Here is a 25,344-nt window from a genome sequence, read left to right as displayed (position 1 = left end):
TTTGGATACCACATAGCTTCTAATTACCATGCAATGATATAAATCTAGCAAGCATTTATTATTTGCAAATCTTTCACTTAATGCTTAAACTAAGCTAACAATTTTGGAAGAGCTAGCCAAGCATGAATGATCATGATCCCCCACCCCTCTTTTTCCCCATTTTAAGAAGTAATATAGAGACTCATTAAACTAAGCATGAATGATCATGGCCTACGCAGCCGGCGATTTCCAATGAAATGGAAGAGAAATTTCTTACCGAGTTCAGCGAAGGTTCCTATGGATCGCGGTTGCAAACTGCTGAACCAAAGTTTGGTGGCTCCCTTGAGGATAAGGGGAATGCTCAGCAAAGAATCGCGTCGGATGAGGCTTGCAACGCCATGTGAGCTCTGTATGTTTCAAGATAGTCCGCTGGGTCTCTGCTTCCATCGTAGAGATCCATGTGTGGCAGTTTGAACTTGTCGAGTAGACCAGCCTCTGCCACCTTCTTGGTGAATGGCAGGTCCGTCTCCAAAAAATCGTCATTGCCTGCGGTGTGGTTGCCATTCAATTGCTGGGCTAGTTTACCCAGCTTGGCTTGGAACTATGCCTGGAAAGCGTCCATACAAGCATCAGTGAACTCATCCTCCTTTGTTGCAGACGGCTTCTTAAGTCCTTTGGATGTTTCAAGTAGTAGTTCTGTATCTGTTAAGTCCCTCTCTTGGTGCCGATTCTCAAAACTCCTCTGCAGCAGTAGCTCTAGGGTTTCCAATATATGTTCATTCTATGACTCTAACGTCCCTAGTCACCTGCTGGTTGGCAAGTGCGGCCCAAAGACGAGAGGCGCAGTTGGAGTTTCCTCATTTTAGAGATTGTCGGTGTCGTGCTGATTGGTGTTCTCCAGCTAGAGAGGGGGAACATTGGTCATATTGACAGTATCTTCGGTTTGGCCTTGAGATCTCGTAGCTACCATTCGTGACTCCTTTCCTATTTGAACTTTGGATCGTTTAAACGATCCTCGTTCCCACAGACGACGCCAACTGTTGAGACAATTATTAACCCTGGTAGCAACTTGACTTCAAAGCCTGCTAAGAACGAAAATGGATCAGTAGTGGAAGGCCACGAAGTGGGGGGTGTAGTGGCTGTTTCACCTCTGATGCCTGAGTAAGAACTTGAGTAAAATAAGAGCAAATGAAATAGAGAAATAATAATAATTAAGAGTAGTCAAAAATAGAATTCACCGTCCTTGGTGTTGTGGTAGGCTGCTCTTTTTATAGCTGCAGCTATTAGTAAGAGTCCTTGAGGGGACTCTTGTTTGATTCCTTTGATCCTTGGGGAGGTGGTTCAGTGATCTTCTCCCACGATCCCTTTTGAAGTGATTCGTCTTGTGATTTCACATGCATCTAGACTTCTTTTGGTAGCATTTGGTTTGTTACGCCTGGATTGGGCTTGTTGAATGATAGTTAGGCTTCCTTGATTTGCTAGATGTGCACAATACTGTAGCCAACCATCTTATGTGGAGTGGATCGTGCTATAGTATTGAGGTTTAGATGCTTGCGCTTAGCGGCATAGCAACATGGATCTTCTATGTGTAGTGGGCTCTTTATTTACACTTTGAGAGATATTTTGTATCAACACATATAATATCGAGTATTGAAATTGTCGCTCTTGGTATTGTTGAAACTAAAGTCAAAGCCATAAACAAAGATTATAGGGTTAAATTCACTTTACCTCTTGAAGTTTCAGGAGTTTTTCAATTTGAGCTCCAATGTTTAAAAATTTGCAATGTACTCCCCTAATGTTTCAAAAATTTGCAATTTAGACCCTCTGTTATGATGAAGTATTTCGCCCCATTTAATTCATCCAAGAGTTCATCAATAACGGGTATAGGAAACTTATCCTTCACCGTAATTTTATTCAATTCTCAGTAGTCGATACACATTCTCCATGTGCCCTCTTTCTTCTTGACTAGGAGCACCGGTGAGGAATATGGGCTGTTGGAGTGGCGAATTATTCCCCTTCCTAACATATCCTTCACTTGTTCTTCGATCTCGGTTTTCTGATGGAACGGGTACCGATAGGGTTTTACACTCACATGTCCTGACCCGCTTTGCAAAATGATCTGATGATTGTGGCTACGAGGCGGGGGTAGTTCCCTAGGCTCCACAAAGACCACCTCATGCTCACTGAGTAACTTTTCCATGTGCTCTTGCTCTTCCTTCTCACTATTGTCCACGGCCTCCATGTTATTCCTCGTGTCAGTTGGGCAAATGGGAAGTAACTCTTTGGATTGTCCCTCACGATATTTAATTCCCTGTAGTACAACAGGCTTCCCATTCCAAGCAAATTGCATCTCCAAGGTTTCAAAATCCCATTGTATGGGCCCCAACGTCCGTAACCACTGAGTGCCTAACACAACCCCATAGCCTCCTAATTGGAGAATATAAAAATCTACTGAAAATTTCCAGCCTTGTAATTCTAATGGGATTTGGACACATTTACCTGAGCTTTGTAATTTTTCCCTGAGGCAACCATCACGTCCATTCCTCCCTCCTTCTTCGGTTGTAGCCTCAATAGTTGAGTGAGAGCCAAACTCATGAAATTATGAGTGCTTCCTGAATCAATGAACACTAGGAAACTGGACTGTCCTATTCTCCCATAAATTTTCATGGTTTCAGGTGTGTCCTTACCAGAGATGGCATGTAAGGATATCTCCGGGGGTTCTCCATCTTCCTCTTCTTCTTGCATTACCATGTCACCATCTTCATCCTCTCCCAAATAAGCTTCGATCATAAAAAGCTTTTTTGCAGCGATGGCCTGGCCCATATTTGTCATTGCATTTAAAACATAAGCCCTTCTCTTGCCTCTCCTTAAGCTCTGCTGGGGTTAATCTTTTGAGTGGAAGTGGTGGCTGGTTTGGCGTGCTCCGATGGGTCAGTAGCTGTTTTCGTATCTCTGAGGGGGAACTTTTTCTAAGGGCCATGTTGCGAGCCTCATAAACTCGTGCCAACCCAATGGCTGATGTGAGATTAAGGGGTCGTCCAGCCAAGACGTCTGCCTTAATTACTTCTTTCAGGCCGCTCACAAAACAACTGACTTGTTGGCTTGGCGATAGTGTCCCTATCTTTGAGAGTAGGGATTCAAACTTGGACTGATATTCCCTGATGCTTCCATCTTGTTGCAGCTTAGTCAGTTCTCCAAAGGGGTCATAGAATTGACTGGGCCCAAAGCGAGTAAACAACCCCTCCTTGAGTTCCTCCCATCCTATCTCTCTTCTTTCCCGCAGCAAGATTTGATACCACAGTTAGGCTTCTCCTTCAAGGTGGAAGGAGGCCATGGCAACCTTGTCTTCTTCGTTGGTCCCTTGGAAGTGAAAAAAATTGTTTTGCCCAACAGACCCAACTAGTGGGGTCTTCTTCTCCGCTAAACTTAGGGAAATCCAGTTTAACGTGTCGATGAATGACGTGGGGTGGCCGTTCTCCAACATGGAAATTCTCCCCTTCACCCTCACGATTCTTCCCATGCGAGGACTCTCCCACTTCACGTTGATCTTTGCTGTGGGTGGACAACATTTCAAAAACTTCTGTCATTCTAGCCAAGAGCTGCTGTTGACCCTCATTAAGGGAATGCACAGATTGCTCCAAACTACCAATTCTTCCTTCCATAATGTGATGTTGATGTTGACTCTTTTGCGTCAATGATCGTGTTATGGGCCGAGATTCTAATGAAAAATCTTGGTGGGCCAAACTTTTATTCCGAGACCGATGTTGACTTTCTCACCTTCCGCTCAATTTTCTGGTTTCGTTTAGAGGGAAACCGGGCCTCTATTGGTTAACAATTCCTTGCTAACACAAAGAACCCTAGCTTTGATACCACTTGATGAGAATCAAATAGCAAAAGCTTAGGGAAAACGATATATGGCTACTTCGAGGGAGCCATGACCTCCAAACAACATATGATTCGAAATAATATTTTTCTGCATACTTTTATTCATGACCCAGACATTTAAATAGAGAAATACAGCTACACCTTTGGAAGAGACCAATTAGGTCTAGCCGCCTACAGCAAGCCAAAATTCTAATAAGGAAAGATTCCTAGCAGACCTAGCCTTTAATTGGAGAAATACTGCTCCTTATTAAACCATAAAAATAAAGAAAGACATTAAATGGAGATTTCACTCCTTATTCATCACTCCTTGGTCCTCAAGGCAATGCCACATAATTGCTTGCTTGGCCCCCACGAAAATACCTTAACACATTACTAATTTCCGTATAAGTAGACGGAAATCATCCAACGTGCGTCTCATGTGGGAGTTTGATGTCTTCTCTTCCAATTTTGCCCTGAGGCCCTATTTCCAACGGCTTCTATAAAACATAGACCGAAAAGAAAGCCAACAAGTTGTATGGTCTCGTGCAATGTAGAGGCGACATGTTAGCTGGTAATTGTGCCAACTGCACAAAGGACGCCATTGCCGAAGCCTTGAGCAAGTGTCTAAAGAGCAAGAGGTTTTGTTTTGGTTTGCCTGATGCTTTCTATGATATTCGAACGAAAGCATTTTTGGGATTATGTAACAGGGTTTAGTGGCCATCACCAATGACACTGATTTCGATGATCCTTATGCGATTTCGAAAGGGCTTTCCTTCATGGGTGGTCTTGCATTCACGGCTCCTAATCAGCCTTGTATGTTCCAGAAAGTGGCGCTGGATGTCGGAAAAAGTGGGAAGAGGTATGGCGTGGCTCAGTGCAGCCTAGACATCAGTAGGGGTGACTGAGGCGTGTGCTTGGATCCTCAATTGGCGTCGTTTCGAACAACAATTGGAAACAAAAGATGGTGGGAAACATTCGGTCCCAGTTGTTTTATGTGGTGCCATGACTACTGGTTTTACTTCAACATCTCGATCTTTGCAAGTGAAGGTGACTTCCGCTGCGTATACCTTAACTGTTCTTTTCTGCTATATATGTGGATGATATGTATAATTAATGTCTTTCCATTGGAAACTGGATTAGGATCCCCATCTCTTCTTAGAGAATTGCCTCAGGATTTTTTTTGAAATCCTGGCCATTGATTTCCATCCAACGGCCACCAACTTGCCACGTGTCCCACCCAATATAAAATAACAAAATATTATTTAAAATTTTAAAATAAAATAATAAAATAATTTATTAAAAAAAATAATTAAAAAAATAAAATTGGGTGGTTCAGCCACCCCATTCTCCTCCTAGGGGTGGCCGGCCACCCCAGCTCAGCCTAGTTGGCCTTTGTGGGGTGGCCGAACCACCCCCTGGGGCCATGGGAGTGGCATCGACCACCCCTAACTAGCCTTTGGGGACGCCACCCTCTAGGCCCCATGGGTGGTGCCCACCCTCAACTGGCTTGGGGTGGGCCACCCACAGGCTCAGGGGTGGTTCGGACACCCCGTAGGGTCAAACCCATAAATTTTGATTTTTGAGTTTGGTCCTAGTGGGTTGCCGAACCACCCACTGGGGCCATGAGGTGGCATCGGCCACCCCCAATCGGCCTTTGGGGGTGGCCGACGCCACCCCCTAGGTTGAGCTGGGGTGGCCGAACTACCCAATTTTATTTTTTAATAAATTATTTTATTATTTATTTATTTTTAAAATTTAAATAATATTTTACTATTTTATATTGGATGGACACGTGACAGGTGGGTAACTGTTGGATGGAAATCAATGGCCAAAATTTCAAAAAAAATCCATGGGCAATTCTCTAAGAAGAGCTGAGGATCCTGATCATTGGAAACTAATGCAGGTTCTAGAAGAGCCTCTTCGTATGGAAGAGTTTCAATTGGAGTAACTATTGCAATATGCTAGCACTTCTGGTAGTGGTCTAGCTAGATTGTTATCCCTGTCGGCTGTCGCCACGGGTAGGAGATCAAGGTGATGGATTTGCAAACAGCAATTTTGGTTTTAATAAGGGCAAAATTAGAAAATAAAGTATAAAAATCTCACGTGAGACACATGTGTGATAATTTATGTCCATTTAGACGAAAATTAGTAACGGATGATCTAAATTATAAATTTTTGAAGCCTTAGGAAGTTATATTGCAAATTTTTAAACATTAAAGTTTAAATTGAAAAACTCCTGAAATTTAAGGGGTAAAATGAATTTAACCAAAGATTCTATTTAAGATCTATTACTCAAGAATAGGGGGTTTTGTGTAATTACTCACATTCTCAATCAGGCCGAATATGGGTGTGCTGAACCCCTCACTTGTATTTGTCACTTCTCTTTGCCATTTATTCAATATTACTCATTTGTAAATTAACACCGCTCTCAATACACTTTTGAGAGGCTATATATTGAAAGCAAATGAGGCCGCCATTTTTGTTGCGTCTCTAGATATCTCTCTCTAGCTACCATCTCTTTAGCAAATGGATGGGCATAATCTTATCCACCAATTTCTCCACGTAGCAGCTCACTCATTTCCACGTGTCTTTGATCTCCCTTCCCAATCGTAATCCTCAATTCACATGCAATCGCTGAGTCACCTCCTTGGTTTGCACAAACCCAAACACGTTGCAGCAGACCACTCACCACATGTCCACTCCATGCAAGCACGTCCATCATCACCACCTCCTCAAAACCGCCATACCCGTTTCTTTTTTAACACCATTAATCTCTCTCATTCCCAGACTCAAACCAGAAAACAACAAAAACAAACATAGCTGGAGATCGAGAACAATCATGGCTTCTGAGCAAGCGCGTAGAGAGACCACCACCAGCGAGAGAGAAATTCCGGTAGAGAAAGACGGGGTCCCGAAGATGACGAGCCACTTCGAGTCTTTGGCGGAGCAAGCCAGTACCAGAGAAAGTGCTCCTCAAGAGGGTGGTGAAGATAGAGAGGAAAGCCAGTTTGAGTCTCTCGCTTATAAAGTAAAGAATGAGAAAGAGGGAGAGGAGGAGGAAGAGGAGAAGTGTGGTGAAGACAAAGAGGGTGAAGCTAGGGAAGGAAGGGAAAAGAGGTCTTATGCTGTGGGAAAGTTTGAAGTTAATGGTGCAGGTGATCAGGCCAAATGCAGGGAAGCGGGAGGAGAAGCCACGGAGGTGGGAAGGAAAGAAGAGATTCCTCAGAAAGGAGGAGAACGCAAAGAGGTGAGAAGCAAAGAAGAGGTTTTGTTAAATCTATGATTTATCTCAGAACTTTAAGGTGATGAGGAAGGGTAAATTTATTAATTTGGTTAAGTAATTATATATATATATATACCCCATTTTTCTATTCTCTTTATCATCTCTTATACTCTTTGGAGAATTTTACATTTAAAGTTGATGGCTTAATGGGTAAAATATAAAATATTTTAATTAAATCAGAGGTGGAGTGACGGATATAGAATTTGAAGTCAGGTTCGTACCATGTTAAATTACTACCCATCTTTTACTCTCTTTATAATACTGATGTTAACATTTTAACATTTAAATTTGATGTGGTGTAATTCTATAATAAGTTACAATTTATTGATCATGTTAAGTTACAATTTATAGCAATTTATTGATCAATTTAAGTTGCAATTTATTGACCAATTTAAGTTGCAATTTATTGATCAATTTAAGTTATATATTGTAATGGAGTCAGGATGAGGAAAAGGAACAACCACCATCTCTAGAAGAGATATCCAAGCTGAGAGCAATGGCGCAGCAAAATTCTCAAGAGGCGCTAAGGGCTGCGGAGGAGCGCTACGAGAAGGCAAAAGAATCTGTAAGCCAGAGAGTGAGCGCAGCAGCCGAGTATGCCGCAGAGACGGGAGCCCAAGCAAAGGACACCGTCCTAGACAAAAGCCTTGCCGTGAAAGACACTGCAGCAGAGAAGGGCGCGCAGGCAAAGGAAACCGTTGCCAGCACAGCAAAGACGGCGGCGGATTGCACGGCATCAACAACAGAGAAAGCTAAAAACTTAGCGCTGCAAAAGGCGGCGCAAGCGAAAGACGTGGTTGTGCATACAGGGGAGACCACCGTGCATTATGTTGAGGATAAGGCGGTTGGCGCAAAAGATGCGACTTTGGAAACTGCCGTTGGCTTGAAGGACAAGGCATCGGTGGCGGGGTGGACGGCGGCGCATTACTCGTGTGAGAAGGCCGTGGAGGGAACCAAAGTGGCGGCGAGTGCCGTTAAAGGAGCAGCGGAGTATGCAGGTCATAAGGCTGCTGAGATTGCAACAAAGCCGTTGTCTGCTGTCAAGGATGTTGCCGCGTCGACGGGAGAGAATGCAAAGGAGTACACAGCTAGGAAGAAAGAAGAGGCACAGAGAGAATTGGAAGCTAAGAGATCAGCCGAATGTCGGGTATGTTTAATATCATGTTAAATTATCCGTCCTCGTAACTTTTAACATTATATATTAAATATTATTTATGTAAATTTAATTATTTAATTAATATTTTAAGACTGTTATTGTACGTATGTGTATATATATGCGAGAGAGACAATAAGTAAAATGTGATGACTTTTGTTTTGATTGCATGTTACTCCACCATTTAAGCTTAATTAATTAAGTTCAAAAGAAATGCATGGTTAATATAAATTATTGAATTAATATTTTAAAAGCTATGAACCCAAATCCTTAATTAATTTCTTAGCTACTTCTTGTTGTTTAGCAGGGAGAAGATAAGGAAGGTGAATCCCAGGTTCAAGAAACAGAGACACAAAAGATGATGGAGAAAGGGACATCCGAGAATGTAATTCGAGAAAGCTTTGAGGGAGGCCAAGAGCATGGAAAAGGAGGAGGAGATGATCAAGACATTGGGGTGCTCGGGGCCATCGGCGAAACCATAGTTGAGATTGCTCAGGAAACGAAAGAGCTTGTTATTGGCGAAGATGAGAGTTATGAGAAGCAAGGGCAACACAAGCATGAAGAGGGAAGTGAAAGTTTGAAATAAATAAAATGAATAAGTAATGGGTTTGATAGATGTTTGAAAGTTGATGCGTAGTGGTGGGAGGGGCATGTGGTTAATTATATAAATATATAATATGCATGTTTGTTGTGTATTTTTGAGTGTGTTAATAAATTTGAGTCTCTTCGGTGATTCAGAAACATGATATATAGTTTCTTTTCAAATAAAAATAAATATGGATTAATGCATGATTGATGTATAATTGTCTCTCTATGAACAGGGGAGTGATCATCAAAGTGGAAATAAATAATTGGATAATGCTTTTGATGCTTGTTTCAAATCAATTTATATCTAGAGATGGACGAAGGTGATTGATTTTTTTGTTTTTTTAAGGAAAATTATTCTTATCTCATTAATAGAAGAATCAAGAGCATTAAAACTCTTACAATCACAGAACATAATGTTCTGAAAGATCCTAGCCGAAGCTAAAAGATCAAAGTCGTAACTAAAAGATTACACATCAAAGACGCCAAACATCCACTAACCTATAACTAATCTTCAGTTGGAATAACAGATCTGCGTTAGGCAGACACAAACTAATGCATAGGTAGCTCTTATTCCTCGACCCTGTGATCAAAAGGACCTTATGCCGACACACATCCTCCTAAACTCGAAAGCCAGGATATCGTTCACATCCACAACCCCAGGGGTCTGGGCCAAAATAACAAGCGAGGAGATCAAGAAAGAGGACATGGCCTTATTACAAGCAGCAAGAAAAACAAGAAAAATATAGGGAAAATCAAAGCAATACAACTAAAAATTTAAAAATAGGAGCACACTAGGCGGATGACAACAGCCGGAAGAAAAGCCGATCGCGTGCTTGCTGGAAACCGATGCGTAGATGGCGTTGGAAGCACATTGCGGTGGGGACGCGTGAAAAGACCCATCAAAAGACAGTAAACGGCAAAGCTGGCGCAGAGGAGATCGGCGGCGCACTCAAAGAAATTGGGGGGAAGTTTGAGTGAATCCCCCATGAGTGGCACCCACAAAGTGTGCCCAAACAAACACCTAGTAAGAAAAAATAAACAAACAAACAAAGAACAACAACATGGAAAAGAAAGTGAAATCCAAAAACAAAAAAAAACCAAAAAAAAAAAAAAAAAAACACAGATCGGGAAAGAGAGTGGGAGAAGGAAAATGGGGAAGGGAGGGGGGAACATATCAAGGAAAGAGAGGGAGGGTGTCTTACTAATTGTTTATTTTTCAATCATAGTCTCTCAAATACAATTGAAACTTATGCTTAAATAGACTAAAATATCCCTTGTAACCTTTTCCCGCATTTGATTAGAAAAAAAAAAAAAAAAGACTAAAATATTAAACCCTAATCCAACCAACTTTTGGGTTAAGCACATTATTAAATACGGACTTTAAAATATAAATTAAATATTAAAAATAATTACAAAATAATATTAACTCTATTAGTTTAAATAATATTAACTCTAAAGTTTAAACTAATATTCATTTTTCGTCAAAGGTGTAATTGAGTGGATTTTTAAAAATATATGATTTGAAATTGGGGTAAGAAGGCTAGAAATAGTGATTTTATCAAACACTTTGTGCGCGTGCCTTGTGAATTTTTCACCCAGACCAAGAATGTTGAGTTTATGCACGTTCGAATTCAAGGCTACATGCATGCCCCCTTACTTGCCAGTTGCCAAGGCTGTTGAAACTCAAATCTAAAGCTTTTTATCAACTTTAAGCCGCGGAGGATTTTCAAATACTCAGTTATCAGATTTTAAATTAGGGCTAAATACCAAATACTCCCATGAGTTTAGTAACTTTATTTTTACCCATCTGGAGTTTCATTTTTATCACAGGACCCCCTGAAATTTTGATAAAGGACCAAGTTAGTCCATCCGTTAATTGACCGCTATGACTGACACGTGGACCAATCAGATATTGACACGTGTCACATATTTAATTTTTTTTAAATTAAAATAAAAAAAAAAATTAAATATGTGCCACGTGTCAACATTTAATTGGTCCACGTTTCAGTCCTAACGGTCAACTAACGGATGAACTAATTTGGTCATTTATCAAAACTCCAGGGGAGTCCTGTGATAAAAATGAAACCCCAGAAGGGGTAAAAATAAAGTTACCAAACTTCAGGGGGAGTATTTGATATTTAACCCTTTAAATTAATGGCATTTAAATTTGACAGAAAAAATCAGCGTAAGCATATGACAAGAAGTAATAGAAAGAGGTATAATTGGGACAATATCACACAATAACCAACAAATTGGGAATAACTTTAACTACAAGTATTATAATCGAGCATAAGATTGCAATTCGAAAAGACCTGTCAGAGCTACGCTCAGGTGAACACCGTTTTTCGGTTTTCAAGCCTAAAATCTACAGTTTTCATCCAAATCCCCATTTTAAGTTTTTTTGTTTTTTTTTAATCATTTTATAAAATATTTAGCTTCTCATTTTAGTAGCGATTTTATTATTGCATTTCTTCATATATTTAAGAAAATTTTTATTTTATTCCGCAATTTGATTTTATGTAATATATATTAGAGCAATTTTTTGTCTAACTATTTTCGGTATAGCGTGAGCTACACATTCTTCGAGGTGTGTGCATGATAGATTCAAAATGCGCTTGTGATGCTCCCTAATGGATGCAAAATAGTAAGAGTGTCAAATGATTTGTCAGCGTCTACGCCGGGGAAATTCCGATGCCTAAGTCAGTTCCTCGGAGAAAAGCAATTTGATGAACAAAGCTTAATAATTTAAGCTAATCACGTATTATCAATATCAAAGAAATATTCAGATCCCTTTGTACCTTATGTAAAGGCCTATTTATAGGCTTAAGAGTTGAAGTAGGCTTGAACTGGTTCACATGAAGAGTTATTTCCTGAAGAGTTGAGATAGACTTGAACTAACTCTCCTAAAGAGTTATCTCCTGAAGAGTTGAGATAGACCTGAACTATTTCTCCCCAATCCAAACTTTGAGTACGTCTCTGTGAAATAGAGACCCACTTTAATTGTACCTTCTACTATTTAATTAATAGCTCTATGGGCATGTCATTGCCCATAAGGCCCAAAACCTGATGGGCTTGTAGTGTGATTTTATTCCCAATAGTTACCCCCAATTCCCTTAGTTGAGGTACTCGGGTAACAGGAATTTCAGTTAGAGTCCCTTGATGACTCATTGCTTGGCTTTGCCCGAGACTCATGTCTCCTTGTAAGTGTACCTGGAGCTACTCTGTTCTATTCATGGCATTGTTTGAGTTCCCGAGGGTACCCCCAACTCTCGTTTTTGCCTGAGGGTGAAACCTGTCATATCTTTTAGGACTTGGTTGAAGAACCAAGTATTCATCTTCATCCATAAACCTGCAACCCTGTAAACCTTTCTCCTAAAATAACAATTCCTGCAAACATCATTAATACATATACCCCCCATGACCGGGTGTGTAAACCGGGAGTCAAACCTGACCTTGTCTATTGGGCTTGGCAAAAACAGCCAAGCTCAAGCCTTTACCTGTGAATCGGGAGTTAAACCCGACCTTATCTATCAAGTATGGCTAAAACAGCATAAGCTCAAGCCTTTACCTATGAACCGAGAGTTAAACCCGACAATGCCTACCGGGCTTGGTTAAAACAGCCAAGCTTAAACCTTTACTTGTGAACCGGGAGTTAAACCTAACTTTACCGACCAGGCTTAGCTAAACAGCCAAGCTCAAACCTTTACATGTGAACCGGGAGTTAAACCCGACCTTACCTACTGGGCTTGGCTAAAACAGCCGAGCTCCAACCTTTACCTGTGAACTGGGAGTTAAACCCGATTCTACTACCGGGCTTAGCTAATATAGCCAAGCTCAAACCTTTACTTGTGAACTGGGAGTTAAACCCGATTCTGCCTACCAGGCTTGGCTAAAACAGCCATGCTCAAACCTTTACCTGTGTGCTAGGAGTTAAACCTGACCTTACCTACCAGGCTTAGCTAAACAGCCAAGCTCAAACCTTTACCTGTGGTTCCTTCCTTCTTGGGATGGCATGGCCCGGGGTTTCCTCCTGTCTCTGGGGGTGGCTGGGCGCTTCTTGTTTTTCCTTAGGGTTTTCTCCCTATAGCCTTGTTTTTTCTCAAGGCTTTCTCCCTGGTTTTTCCTCAGGGTTTTCTCCCCATAGCCTTGTTTTTCCTCAGGGTTTTCTCCTTGGTTTTTTCTTAGGGTTTTCTCCCTATAGCCTTGTTTTTCCTTATGGTTTTATTCTTATAGCCTTGTTTTTTCTCAAGGTTTTCTCCCTGGTTTTTCCTTAGGGTTTTTGTTGTGCCAAATACTTCTTAAATTAGTAGATAATATTTAGTATGTTTTACTCGCAAGTGCACAAGATTAAACGATAGTATAGTGCAACAAATACAAGATCGATCCCACGAGGATTATTGATTTTGTTTTAGAATTGATAAAAATATCAAATTGTCACTAAATTGATATTGTGAAAAAGAAATAAAAAAAAATAAAGATAAATGAAAAGGTAAAGGCAAGGCTTTGATATCCACCACTAATCATACTTAGATAATATAATAATATGCCAATAATCCAATCATAGTATAAATACTTAATGTTTGTCAACCTAAGGGTGTGAGTGTCTACTCCTTAAGCTATTCATTTTCCTAAGCAACGAATTAGGCATAGGTTTCTACTCTCGGTTCCCCATGTTGATTAACCCAAGAACCCGGTGTGGATGACTTTTGTTACTCTTATTAAACCCATCACTCGAACATCCAAATTGATTTAATTAACTAGTCCATACCACATCCATATAATGGCCAATCACATACATAGGAGGAATTCAAGAAAGCATGAATTAATTAAGTTAAGCAATACAATATGATTATCACAAAGGTGCCAATATTAAAATATTAAATAAACACAATTAGGGCTTCAATCTAGCCCTCCTTAAAAGTTAGTTACACATAATTAAAATAAAACTAAAAAGAAAAGGGAAAGAAATAACCAAAAACGACTCCTTAAAGTAGCCTCCAATTCCTCTCCCCAAAGTTGTCTCATTCAAATTGTCTATTGAATTGTGAGGCTTAACGGTCTATTTATAGGTCTTAGGAGAGTCCTAGAAGGACTAGTAATCCTAGGAAATTCGGAGATTTAAGTATTAGCCCAATTAGGATAAAGAAAACCTAAGTCCAAATCGGAATAGGATTCATCCAGAATTGCGGTCCTATCTTGCGGGATGATTTTGACATAGCGGCAGTCCAAATTAGGAAAATGCTATTTCACAATGATTTGTATAATTTTGAGTTATCTTTCCAGTGCCGCTTGAATCACCTCAATGGGATATTTGTCAAAGTTATGGTCAAAATACCGAGACGTGTGCAGAATCCAAGTTTGAATCCAATCCGATATTGCCTCCAATTTAAGAAATTCCGATTTAATCATTTCCTCTATTTGATTAAACTTAACCACATCATATAGGTCCTCTATTATGATTAGTTAAGCTTAAACTTTTCTGGAAAAGCTTTTTTTTTTGCTTCCAAAAACCTATAAAAAAAAAATACAAAAGTGAAATAAAATAGCATAAACTAACAGAACTAAGGAATTAACAAATATAAGTTTAAGGGCTAAATTATGAGTATTTTGGTACTTATCAATTTTCTCCTATAGCCTTGTTTGTCCTCGGGGTTTTCTCTCTATAGCCTTGTTTTTCCTCGGGGTTTTCTCTCTGTAGCCTTGTTTTTCCTTAGAGTTTTCTCCCCATAGCCTTGTTTTCCTTTGGGTTTTCTCCCTATATCCTACTTCCTGTAAAAGAAGAGGCATCAATGGTCCGGCGGTCTTTAGACCGGGGACACTCCAATGCTTAAGTTAGCTTCATTCTTTTATTAAAAATATCAATTCCCCCAAAATCCAGGGGATACCATGTTTATTTGAAAAAGTCCGAAAGCAATAACAGAGTTGATAAACATAAACCTAAGAGAAAATAAGGAAGTACATAAAGATACCAGTAGCCAGAGTTTTGTATTCCATCTGTTGCCGGGTGTGATAAGTGCCTTGCCCTCTTCTTCAGGGTACTTGGTAGCTACAATCACCGTATTTATACTATCACATCCTAGTTCCTTGGTTCTCTGGGCTGTTGACTCCTATCCCTTTCTTTTCTTCGATCATCTCCTCTTCCCATGCTTTCTTGGGGGCCATTCTCCCGACCACTATCGCCCTTTCTTCCTGTGGCACCCACCCTTCTTATTCTTCCTTCATGCAAGCCATAACAATTTGATTCTAATATAGCATAACATGAATACGTGCAATCTATATGGATAAGCATAAGTCTAGATTGGATATAGACGGTCAAAAATATGGAGAATGACGTTCATCAGCCGGTCATTGTGTGATCACTACCATAACGGATTTTTTATTTTTATTTTTTATTTTTTTATAAGAAATGAATAGTTGTTCCCACAGATAGTGTCAAACTGTTAGAACAATTTTCTGTCTAACTGTTTTTGGTATGGCTTGAGCTACACATTCTTCGAGGTGTGCACGTGATAGATTCAGAATGCGCTTGTGATGCTCCCTGATGGCTGCAAAATAGTAAGAACGTCAAAGGATCCATTGGCGTCTATGCTAGGAAAACTCGATGCCTAATTCAGTTCCTTAGAGAAGAGCAATTTGATGAACAAAGCTCAATAGTTCAACCTAATCAAGTATTATCAATATCAGAGAAATATTCAGATCCCTTTGTACCTTGTGTAGGAGCCTATTTATAGGCTTAAGAGTTGAGGTAAGCTTGAACTGGTTCTCCTGAAGAGTTATCTCCTAAAGAGTTGAGATATACTTGAAATAGCTCTCCTAAAGAGTTATCTCATGAAGAGTTGAGAAAGACTTGAACTAGCTCTCTTAAAGAGTTGAGATAGACCTGAACTATCTCTCCCCAATCCAGACTTTGAGTAGGTCTCTGAGAAATAGAGTCCCACTTTAATTGTATATTTTGCTATTTAATTAATAGCTCTGTGGGCCTGTCATTAGCCCTAAGGCCCAAAATCTAATGGGCTTATAGTGTAATTTTATTCCCAACATGTAATAATTAGACTTTTGTTGTTTTTGTCGAAAAGTCAGTTTACTTCATCTATATGACTTGTAAGCTTAGCTCTACACTTCGATTTAAAATCATATTTCAATACTTTTTTCAAAGTTTTTTTTTTTTTGGTTTTTTCAAGTGATTAAAGTTTTCTATTCATTATAATTATTTTTGTCTCTTTCTAAATTATCTTGCACTTTCGATCTTCAATTTTTGCTTATTAGCACGCGTTATCAGAACAGTTCTAATTTCGCTTTGGATCAACTTTGTAGAATGTCAAACAAGAAAAGTCACAAAGGATCCTCAACAATAATTGTATGAGAATTTTGTTAAAGAATAAATAAGGCAATCATTTCTGTATTGAAAGATACATGTGAAAGAGAGCTAAAAAAAAAAGGTTATGTCAACTACACCTCACCATTTGTCAATTACGTAATATTGGGACAAATACTTTTGTTAATTGTTAGTGGCAGAAAGGTTCCAAAGGCTTCTTAGTGGAGTGAATTTGTGATGTGATATAGACAAATAATAATATATAGGTAATGGCTAGCCTATTATGATAATCTTTAAGAGCATCCAAATCCCTCTACCCTAATTGAATTAAAAGTTTATTATCTTATATGTTGCTACTAGATACAAGAGATTTCTTAAACGTTTTAAAGTCGCAATATGATTTGCTGACTAAATTTAAGGTTACATTGTGAGTTTACTCGGAGATGAGAGTTGCGTCTAGAGTTGCACACTTTGTAGTAATTGTTAGGATTAGTGCCCTAATTATAATATTTTGCTTATTAATAAAGTTGCTTATTTTCTAAGATGAACTAGAACATTGAGCACGTATAATCATTTGATGATTGCAGTCCATAAGTTATATTGTATTGGTTTAAGTGTCTTAATGATATTAATACGCAGAAGATTTAAATCACAATTTATTGTAAACTTATAAACCTTAGTTCGTAGTCGGTGATGAAATTGAGCATTTCATCTGACCAGATTATAACTATCAATCATAATGATTTATCTTAATTATGAAAGTTGAGAGTACGGATTGGTTGGTACATTTGAAATACAATGAACTAGATCACTTAAAGTTTTTATTCTACATAATGTCAGTTGAATAATTTGAACGAAGACTAATTATAGCATTGACTCATAATCCTTGGGTACTTTGATTTTCAATAGTAAGGTTGCTAAGAGCAAACCCTAGCCCTTTTCCAGTGCGATCCAAGAGGGAGGGAGGATCTTCCATCCTTCCTCGCTTCCCTTTTTTTCTTATTTTTGTTTTAGATTTTGTTTAGACTCCAACAGCAACAGTAATGCCTTGCCTTCTCCACAGTTTTCGCCTTCTACTCCACCTCGTCGTTCGTTTTCCTCCCCGATCTTTTGGCTTTGTCAGTTTCTGCAAGGGTTCTTAGATCAGCTTTTTTCAAAGGAGATCTACGTTTTCGCCGCCCGTCCAAGTCCTATACATGTACGTACTCATAATTCTTGCAAAAGAAATACTCCATACCACCAGAAGTGGAACCACATTGAGGCGAAACAAAATGAAAACAAAGGTTTACAGAATAAACCTACAAAGAACTATGTAGATAAATGTTACAAGTGTGATATGAAAGGACATTGGTCATGTACCTGTCCTACGCCTAAACATTTGGTAGACCTATATTTGGCCTCCATAAAAGAAAAGGGGATTAAAATGAATTTTGCTAATCACAGTAATCCTGAAGATTCTCCAATTTTTTTGATGCTCTAAATGGAGAGAGTAACATTCATCTTGATGTTTCTGATTTCTTTGTAGACTCTAACATAAAAACTGATATTTTGATTGGTGATGAATATGTCTACAATAATTAATATGTTTTCATTATGTTTTAATCACAATATGTTTACATTGTCAAATTTAATTGTATTTTGTTATTTTCTTTTTGATTAATCAAAATTAAAATATATTTTGTTTAGATATGGAGGCATGGGTCATTGATGGAATGATTAATTCTAAGATGATTGGTGAAGATTTGTGTCTAGCAGACAGTTGTACAACGCACATAATTCTTAGAGATAAGAAATATTTTTAATACTAGATATTAAACAAAGCTAGTGTCAATACAATTTCAGGTTCATCAAACTTAATCGAAGGCTCTGGAAGAGCAAATATCATATTGCCAAAAGGAACAAAATTTTGTATTGATGATACTTTGAATTCTTCTAAATCTAGAAGAAATTTAATCAGTTTTAAGGATACTCGTCTAAATGGTTATCATGTTGAAACCACTAATGAAGGCAGTGACGAATATCTTTATATTACTTCAATAATTTCGGGCCAGAAGCTCATATTGGAAAAACTACCTGCTTTCTCTTCTGGGTTGTATTGTACAACAATAAGAACAATCGAATCACATGTTGTGATGCACCAGAAGTGCTCTAATCCAAAGATGTCTATGCTTTGGCATGATCGCCTTGGACATCCAGGAACAATTATGATGCGGCGAATAATTGAGAACTCTCATGGGCATTCGTTAAAGAACCAGAAGATTCTTTTACCAAGTGATTATCCTTGTGCTGCATGTTCTCAAGATAAACTTGTTATCAAACCATCCCCTTCTAGGGTAATGGTTGAATCTCCATCATTTTTAAGAAGAATTCAATGGGATATATGTGGGCTCATTCACCCTCCCTGTGGGCCATTTAAATATTTTATGGTTTTAATATATGCATCAACTAGGTGGTCACATGTTTGCTTGCTTTCTACTTGTAATATTGCATTTGTTAGACTTCTTGTTCAAATAATTAGATTACGAGCACAATTTTCAGATTATCCAATTTAATCCATTCGGATGGATAATGCGGGTGAATTTACATCTCAAGCATTTTATTACTATTGCATGTCAATTAGAATTAATGTTAAACATCATGTTGCCCATACTCATACTCAAAATGGTTTACCTGAATCGTTTATTAAACAACTTCAGTTAATTGCTCGACTTTTGCTTATGAAAACATATTCCCATCACTAGGGAGAGAAAAGTTGTTGCTAGAAGCACGACAAGAAATTACTTCAAATAATTCGACTTTATCTCATTTTCATCCTCGTACCAATCAATGTGAACTAAAAGTTTAGATGATCATTCATTTGCAGAGTATTGCAAATTAATTGCCGGATGCATTTATTGACAACAAGAAAATAGTTAAGTCTTACATTCCAGCTGCTAATACTCCAACGAAGATAGAAGTCCCTAGGACAATCAATTAATACAGTAGCAAATGAGTCTAAGGCACGCCTGAAGCGTGAAAGACCTATTGATACAAATGATAAGATTCACCGGAAGAGAAAAGCACAAAGAAATGAAATCGGCGCTCCTGAAGAGGCCTTACCCACAAAACAACAACGAAAATTGATCCATCCAAACTTTCTTTACAAAATTCTCCTAGAAAAGAATCCCCCGAAGAGGAACCTCTTGAAGAGGAATCTCCTGAAGAGTTACCCCTAGAAGAGGAACAAGTACCTGAAAATAATGAGATCTCAGTAAATTATGTAAGTACAGGAGAAATATTGGATAGGAACAAAATTGTTGTCGACAACATATTTTCATTTAAAGTTGCATTTGACATTACCAAAAGTAATGATGATATTGAACCATAAATCGTCGAAAAATGTCGACGTAGAAATGATTGGTCAATGTGAAAGGAAGCAATTCAAGCAGAATTGAACTCACTAGCAAAACGTGAAGTATTTGGACAGTAGTCCAAACACCTAAAGGTCTATCGCCTGTTGGATACAAGTGGGTATTTGTACGAAAACGTAACGAGAAAAATGAAATTGTGAGATACAAAGCAAGACTTATTGCGCAAGGTTTCCTGCAGAAACCTGGTATTGATTATGAAGAAACTTATTCCCCTGTAGTGGATGCAATTACATTTAGATTTTTGATTAACTTGGTAGTTACAGAAAGTTTGGATATGCGTTTAATGGATATGGTTACAGCATATTTATATGCATCACTTGATAATAATGTATACATGAAAATCTTTGAAGGATACAAAATGCCTGAAGCATATAATTCGAAATCCCAAAATATTTATTCTATTAAGCTACAAAGATTTTTATACGGGTTAAAACAATCCGAACACATGTGGTACAATCGTCTTAGTGAATATCAATTGAAAGAATGATTTGAAATAATCCAATTTGTCCATGCGTTTTCATTAATAAATTAGAATCTAGATTTGCTATCATTGTAGTTTATGTAGATGATTTAAATCTTGTTGGGACTCCAGAAGAGCTCATAAAAACTGCCACGTATTTAAAAAATAAGTTTGAGATGAATGATCTTGGAAAAACAAAATTTTGCCTTACAAAGAAGACACAGTTGAAAAGAAGACAACAAAATTTCAGATGAACGAGGAACGACAATAATAGGAAGTATTTATAGACCTTGTCCTCGAAAAATGAAAAGGAGCGCAGACAAATTTCAAAGAACGAATCGGCATCCGCATGAAACGCCCTACTAAAGATGGTACACGTGTCCTTCAATCCTCAAACCTGCACAGAGTGATAATGACCCTTGGAAACTCAACCGTTAAATTGCGACGCGGAGGACTCATATAAGTTATTATGACCTAGCCTAAATTAATTTTAGTCTCTGTCATGGGGGTACAGTCAATAATCAATATTACAAACATAGACAAAGTAAACAGTGCATTCTCACAACAATGAAATTTGAGGATCAAGAGTTCAAAAAAAAAAAAAAAAAAAACTTCTACATAGAATCACCAGGAACAAAAGTCATGGATTCGGCTCGGGGGTAGATTTGCATTCACGAGATAAATCTCATGGACACTAACTTCAGGAGCACCTGCGAGCAAATCTCTACCAATCTCCGCCAACTCATCAATGGCCCCAGATGGGAGTCTCAAAAAATCAGAATCAACTGTAGCTGGGTCAATGTTGTATCAATCCCTATTGACAGTTAGATACCGACAATTCTGGAACCCCCAATGGAAACCTCGGGCCCATACTGAATCTCGAAGCCACAAAACAAATGATAACTCTGCAAAATATCATATAGCCTTGGCTCTCGAAAAGCAATGTCCCTCGTGAAATCTACCACATCTATCCTGAGACTCTTTCAAAGACTCCTCCATCTTTTTGCAGCCCTCCTCGGATTGAGATACCTGGGCCTCAAGTGTCTCGAGAAGGTTGCGATAGGATTCCACCAAGGTTCGAACCTCATGAAGCTCCTCCAAGGTCGAAGAAAGCTCTTGGATAGCACGATGGGTAGCAGCAGCTGACTCCTCGGTTCACAAGTTCGGCATTCTTCTGATCGCTGAGTTTCAAAAGATCTTCTAACTGAGCAACTGCAGCTTCCAGATCAGCATTTGTTTGTTTTATCTCTAAAACCTTATGATCTTTTGCAGCTAGCATAGACTAAAGATTCGCCATCTCGGAACTAGAGGCCTCCGATTGATCAATCCCTCAAGAACTCGAAGCATCCTGGCGATTGCTCAACTTTCGATCCAAGTCTCGGAGCTCAACAATCTTTGAAGTATACTATTGTAGACCTTTTAGAAAATCATCAAACCATCCAGCTATAACGAGCAGGGACTACAAACAAGATTATTGGATGTTAGACAAATAAAAAGAGCTACTTTCCTTAGAAAGGGAGGGTCACATAATTTACCAAGAAGTGATGATGAATTAGTTTGTCAACAAACATTTCGGGAGTAAGTCTACCATCTCCCCGAGTATAATCTTCAGGCAGCAGCTTGGTAACAGCGGCCAGGGGATTTCCCTTTAGACCCTTCGCAAGCGACCTAATTAAAGGTGACCTTCTCCCAGAATGGCCCCTAACCGGTTGTCCTTCATACACGGGCACCTGATTCTCGGGCTCGGTAGGGGAAGGTGGAGAACTTGCCTTCAAAATAGGAACGTCGGGCATATCAGCAGTATGGACTTCCTCCTGAGTTGGCCAAGACTTAGAATCCATCGCATCCGTCACTAGAGTACGTATGCGCAAAGGAGTAACCTCTAAAGGAGCTACACCGTCATTTTGAGGAGGTTAGGGCGAAATCACAAAAGAACGAGGTTCCTCGAAAGTAGCTGGAGCAAAGCAAGTACTAGTAGATTTCGCCAAGCTCAAAAGTTGCTAAGACCTCTCCATCCTCGCCTTCTTCAAAGATTCATCCACTACAGCCTTACCCCTGTCCGCTTTTCTTTTCAAGGATAAGGGGTTGGCCTCTGCAGCAGAAGCGGATGAAACACCACCATAAGCTTGAGGGCGCTTTGAAGATTGAGATATGGGGACAGCCAAAGCAAAAGCCTTAGTAGAAGGCTTATCCGATTGAACATAAACTTTGTGCGCCCGGGTTTTCTTACTCTGAACCCGAGTAAGAGATTTTTGAACCACCTTATCAAATGGTAGGACCCGTTTCTTTGGTTTTCCCCGACAATCCCAAAAAACCTTGTTGGCCGGGATCTGATAGCTCAATTGCTCACGAAGAGCGAAGTCGGTAACGATAGCACCGAAAGTCATCCGAGCCTCATTCTTGGGAAGAAAAGAAAAGGCGAGAATCTGATCAACCCGGCGCTACAAGTTTGGGTTAAGCGTGGGACACTCTTCCCCTACTAAAAGGAGAAATTCTTTTAGGGAGTATTTAAAAAAGAATTAAGTCTAAAAAGCCGAGAAAGGAGAAGAAAACACTCACAAGTCAACTGAGGATAGGGGTGCAAAGGCGGTTACGGTTAGCGGTTAGTGGCAATAACCGCTAACCGTAACCGCCCTAGCGGTTAGTAAATTTCACTAACCGCAACCGCTAACCGCCTAGCGGTTAACGGTTAGCGGTTAGTGGCCGGTTAGCGGTTAGTGAAATAGATAACCGCCCGCTAACCGCTTTTTTAAAATTGGGCTTTTTTTTTGGGCTTTTTGGGCTTATTTTTTTGGGCTTTTTTTTACCCTCATTTTTTTTTTCTTGTATTTTTAATATCTTCTTGGGCCCAATTGCTATAAATATTTGAATTATCATTAGATCATATGATTAAGTGTTGATCTTATAAACTTACAAACAAACAAAAATACTTCAATTGTAGTTATAAGTAACACATTATTTAATCCAATGTCAATTACTTAATTTGATATTATATGAATCACATTGTCATTGTCATTGTACATGAATAATTGATTAAGTATTGGAATTGTAATTGGATCATATAGTTAAATATTTATCTTATACATTTATATTATTCAATATGCATATAATATAACTATAAGCAATTATATATATATATATAAAAAATTCAAAATTGTTCAAAATTGTTAATTTTCTTTTTTTTTTTTCTTTCAAAAAATGGTTAAATTTCTTTTTCTAAAAAATGTTCAAAAAATACATTAATACTTCAATTGTGATTATAAGTAACATATTGTTGAATCTAATGTCAATTACTTAATTTGATATTATATAATCATATAGTCTCATTAAATTATATCATATGATTCATATGATTAATTATTTAAATTCTTATCATATTTACTTATAATCTTTTTTCTTTGAATTGAACTTAATATCTAATGGTAAATGGTACTGTTCAAACTCCTAAATCCTAAATTCCTAAAGTATCTAATAATGCTTTAATTAAATTGTAGACTTGTAGTTATAAGTAATATATTGTTTAATTCAATTGAATCAATTGTGATTATCATTGTACATGAATCATATGATTAACTTGTAGACTTATGACTTATGAGTTATGTCACATTATATATGTATTATTTATTATTATATAATCATATGATTTAATGATCAAGTCATCATGTGATATAATCATATCAATTATAGTGATAATATATAAATTACTAAAATTATAATGATAATACATTAATACTTAAATTATGTTTATAAATAACACATTGGTCATTGTTTAATCCAATGTCAATTACTTAATTTGATAGTATACGAATTATATCATCATTGTACATTAATAATATGATTCACTTGAAGTCTTGAATAAAGTATTTGAATTGTCATTGAATCATATGATTAACTATTGATATTATACATTTATATTATTCATATACATATGTAGACTTATATAGACTTATAGGTTTATAACATACATTGGAAATAAGTCTCTAGATATTTAATTGTTGTATTAGTATGAATTAGTATGAATTAGTATACTTATGAGTTATGTCATATTATATATGTATAATTTGTTATTATATAATCAAATGATTTAATAATCAATCTCATGTGATATAATCATATAAATTATAGTGATAATATATTAATACTCAAATTGTGATTTAATTATTTTAAAAAAAAAATTGTGATTTAATGATCAAGTGATTATATGATATAATCATATAAATTATAGTGATAATATATTAATACTCAAATTGTGATTTAATTATTTTAAAAAAAAATTGTGATTTAATGATCAAGTGATTATGTTATATGTATAATTATAAAAATATATTATATAAAAAGGCGGTTAGCGGTTAGCGGTTACGGTTAGTAGACCCAATAACCGCTAACCGCTAGGCGGTTATGGCGGTTAGGCGGTTAGCGGTTAATGCGGTTAAACGGTTAGGCGGTTAGGCGGTTGGCGGTTATAGCGGTTAGCGGTTAGCGGGCGGTTAAAAACCGCCCGCCTTTGCACCCCTAACTGAGGATCACCCCAATTCCGGGGAATGGTATGTTTTAATGGCAAAGTCTCGGAAGGAGAAGCTTCCCATTCACCAGAAACATAGAAAAAATGCTTTGACTAGTGTTTATTGTTGGAATAGGTGGAACCGAGCTCAATAAATTGGTTCTTTCCATGAACCATGAAAGTCACTGTCTCAGTAGCAGGATAAAAGTGGGGACCATATATATTGAAAAATTCCGGAATTGACATCGTCTTCCCCAGAAAAATAGTGGGCCACAGCAAGAAAGTTGCTAGAAAATACTGCCATCCATTCGGCATCAGCTGCCTCGGAGCAACTCCCAAGTAAGACAGTAGCTCTATGATGATGGGAGAAAAGAGTAAGTGAATCCCACTCGAAACATGCGTTCATATACGCACACGTCTCTAGGACCATCGACCATACCAGTAGAGTTATCGGGAAAATGAAGCTGTATGGAAGAAGGAATCTCATAATTATGCCAGAGTACCTTCTCATTGACTGGCATGAAACATGACCTCTGCTGACAGGGAAAATCCAGGCATAGAGGAGTCCTGGTTGTCGAAGGCGGCGCCTCCACAGAAGGACGACCCCTTGAAGAAGAACCGCCACTCCGATGAATCAAAGGAACTTCAGAGGAGTAACCAGCAGAGTATTCCTCATCCACGGGATGTGATTGCTTGGAAGAAGACATCGTTGCAGGAGATAGAAAAGAAAATTTCAGGGGTATGAAAAAGTAAGGATTCGAGAAATCAATGGAAGGAGAAGGAAGGAAGAA

At 38.2% G+C, this 25,344-nt stretch overlaps 1 protein-coding gene across 2 annotated transcripts; it reads left to right on the top strand.

Annotated features, from left to right (window-relative positions):
* The first annotated feature begins 6,588 nt into the window (after positions 1-6,588).
* LOC132180411 (seed biotin-containing protein SBP65) lies at positions 6,589-9,071 on the top strand. Of its 2 annotated transcripts, none has more exons than XM_059593218.1 (3): positions 6,589-7,090; positions 7,569-8,273; positions 8,587-9,071. In XM_059593218.1, the coding sequence occupies exons 1-3, from the start codon at positions 6,683-6,685 to the stop codon at positions 8,863-8,865; spliced, it is 1,392 nt and encodes a 463-aa protein (XP_059449201.1). In that variant the 5' UTR covers positions 6,589-6,682; the 3' UTR covers positions 8,866-9,071. The 2 variants fall into 2 exon arrangements, with proteins under 2 accessions (XP_059449201.1, XP_059449200.1); XM_059593217.1 differs by having other exon boundaries at positions 8,584-9,071.
* The last annotated feature ends 16,273 nt before the right edge of the window (positions 9,072-25,344 follow it).

The sequence above is a fragment of the Corylus avellana genome, chromosome ca5, assembly GCF_901000735.1.
Source record: "Corylus avellana chromosome ca5, CavTom2PMs-1.0".
NCBI lineage: Eukaryota > Viridiplantae > Streptophyta > Magnoliopsida > Fagales > Betulaceae > Corylus > Corylus avellana.
This window is presented reverse-complemented; position numbering and strand designations above follow the sequence as displayed.

What these genes read in the sequence shown, in the direction of transcription:
- LOC132180411 (XM_059593217.1), top strand. Translation starts at nt 6,683, where the DNA reads ATGGCTTCTGAGCAAGCGCGTAGAGAGACCACCACCAGCGAGAGAGAA. An exon ending in AAGGAGGAGAACGCAAAGAG is followed by an intron (nt 7,091 to 7,568) that starts GTGAGAAGCAAA and finishes TAATGGAGTCAG; the next exon opens with GATGAGGAAAAGGAACAACC. An exon ending in AGAGATCAGCCGAATGTCGG is followed by an intron (nt 8,274 to 8,583) that starts GTATGTTTAATA and finishes CTTGTTGTTTAG; the next exon opens with CAGGGAGAAGATAAGGAAGG.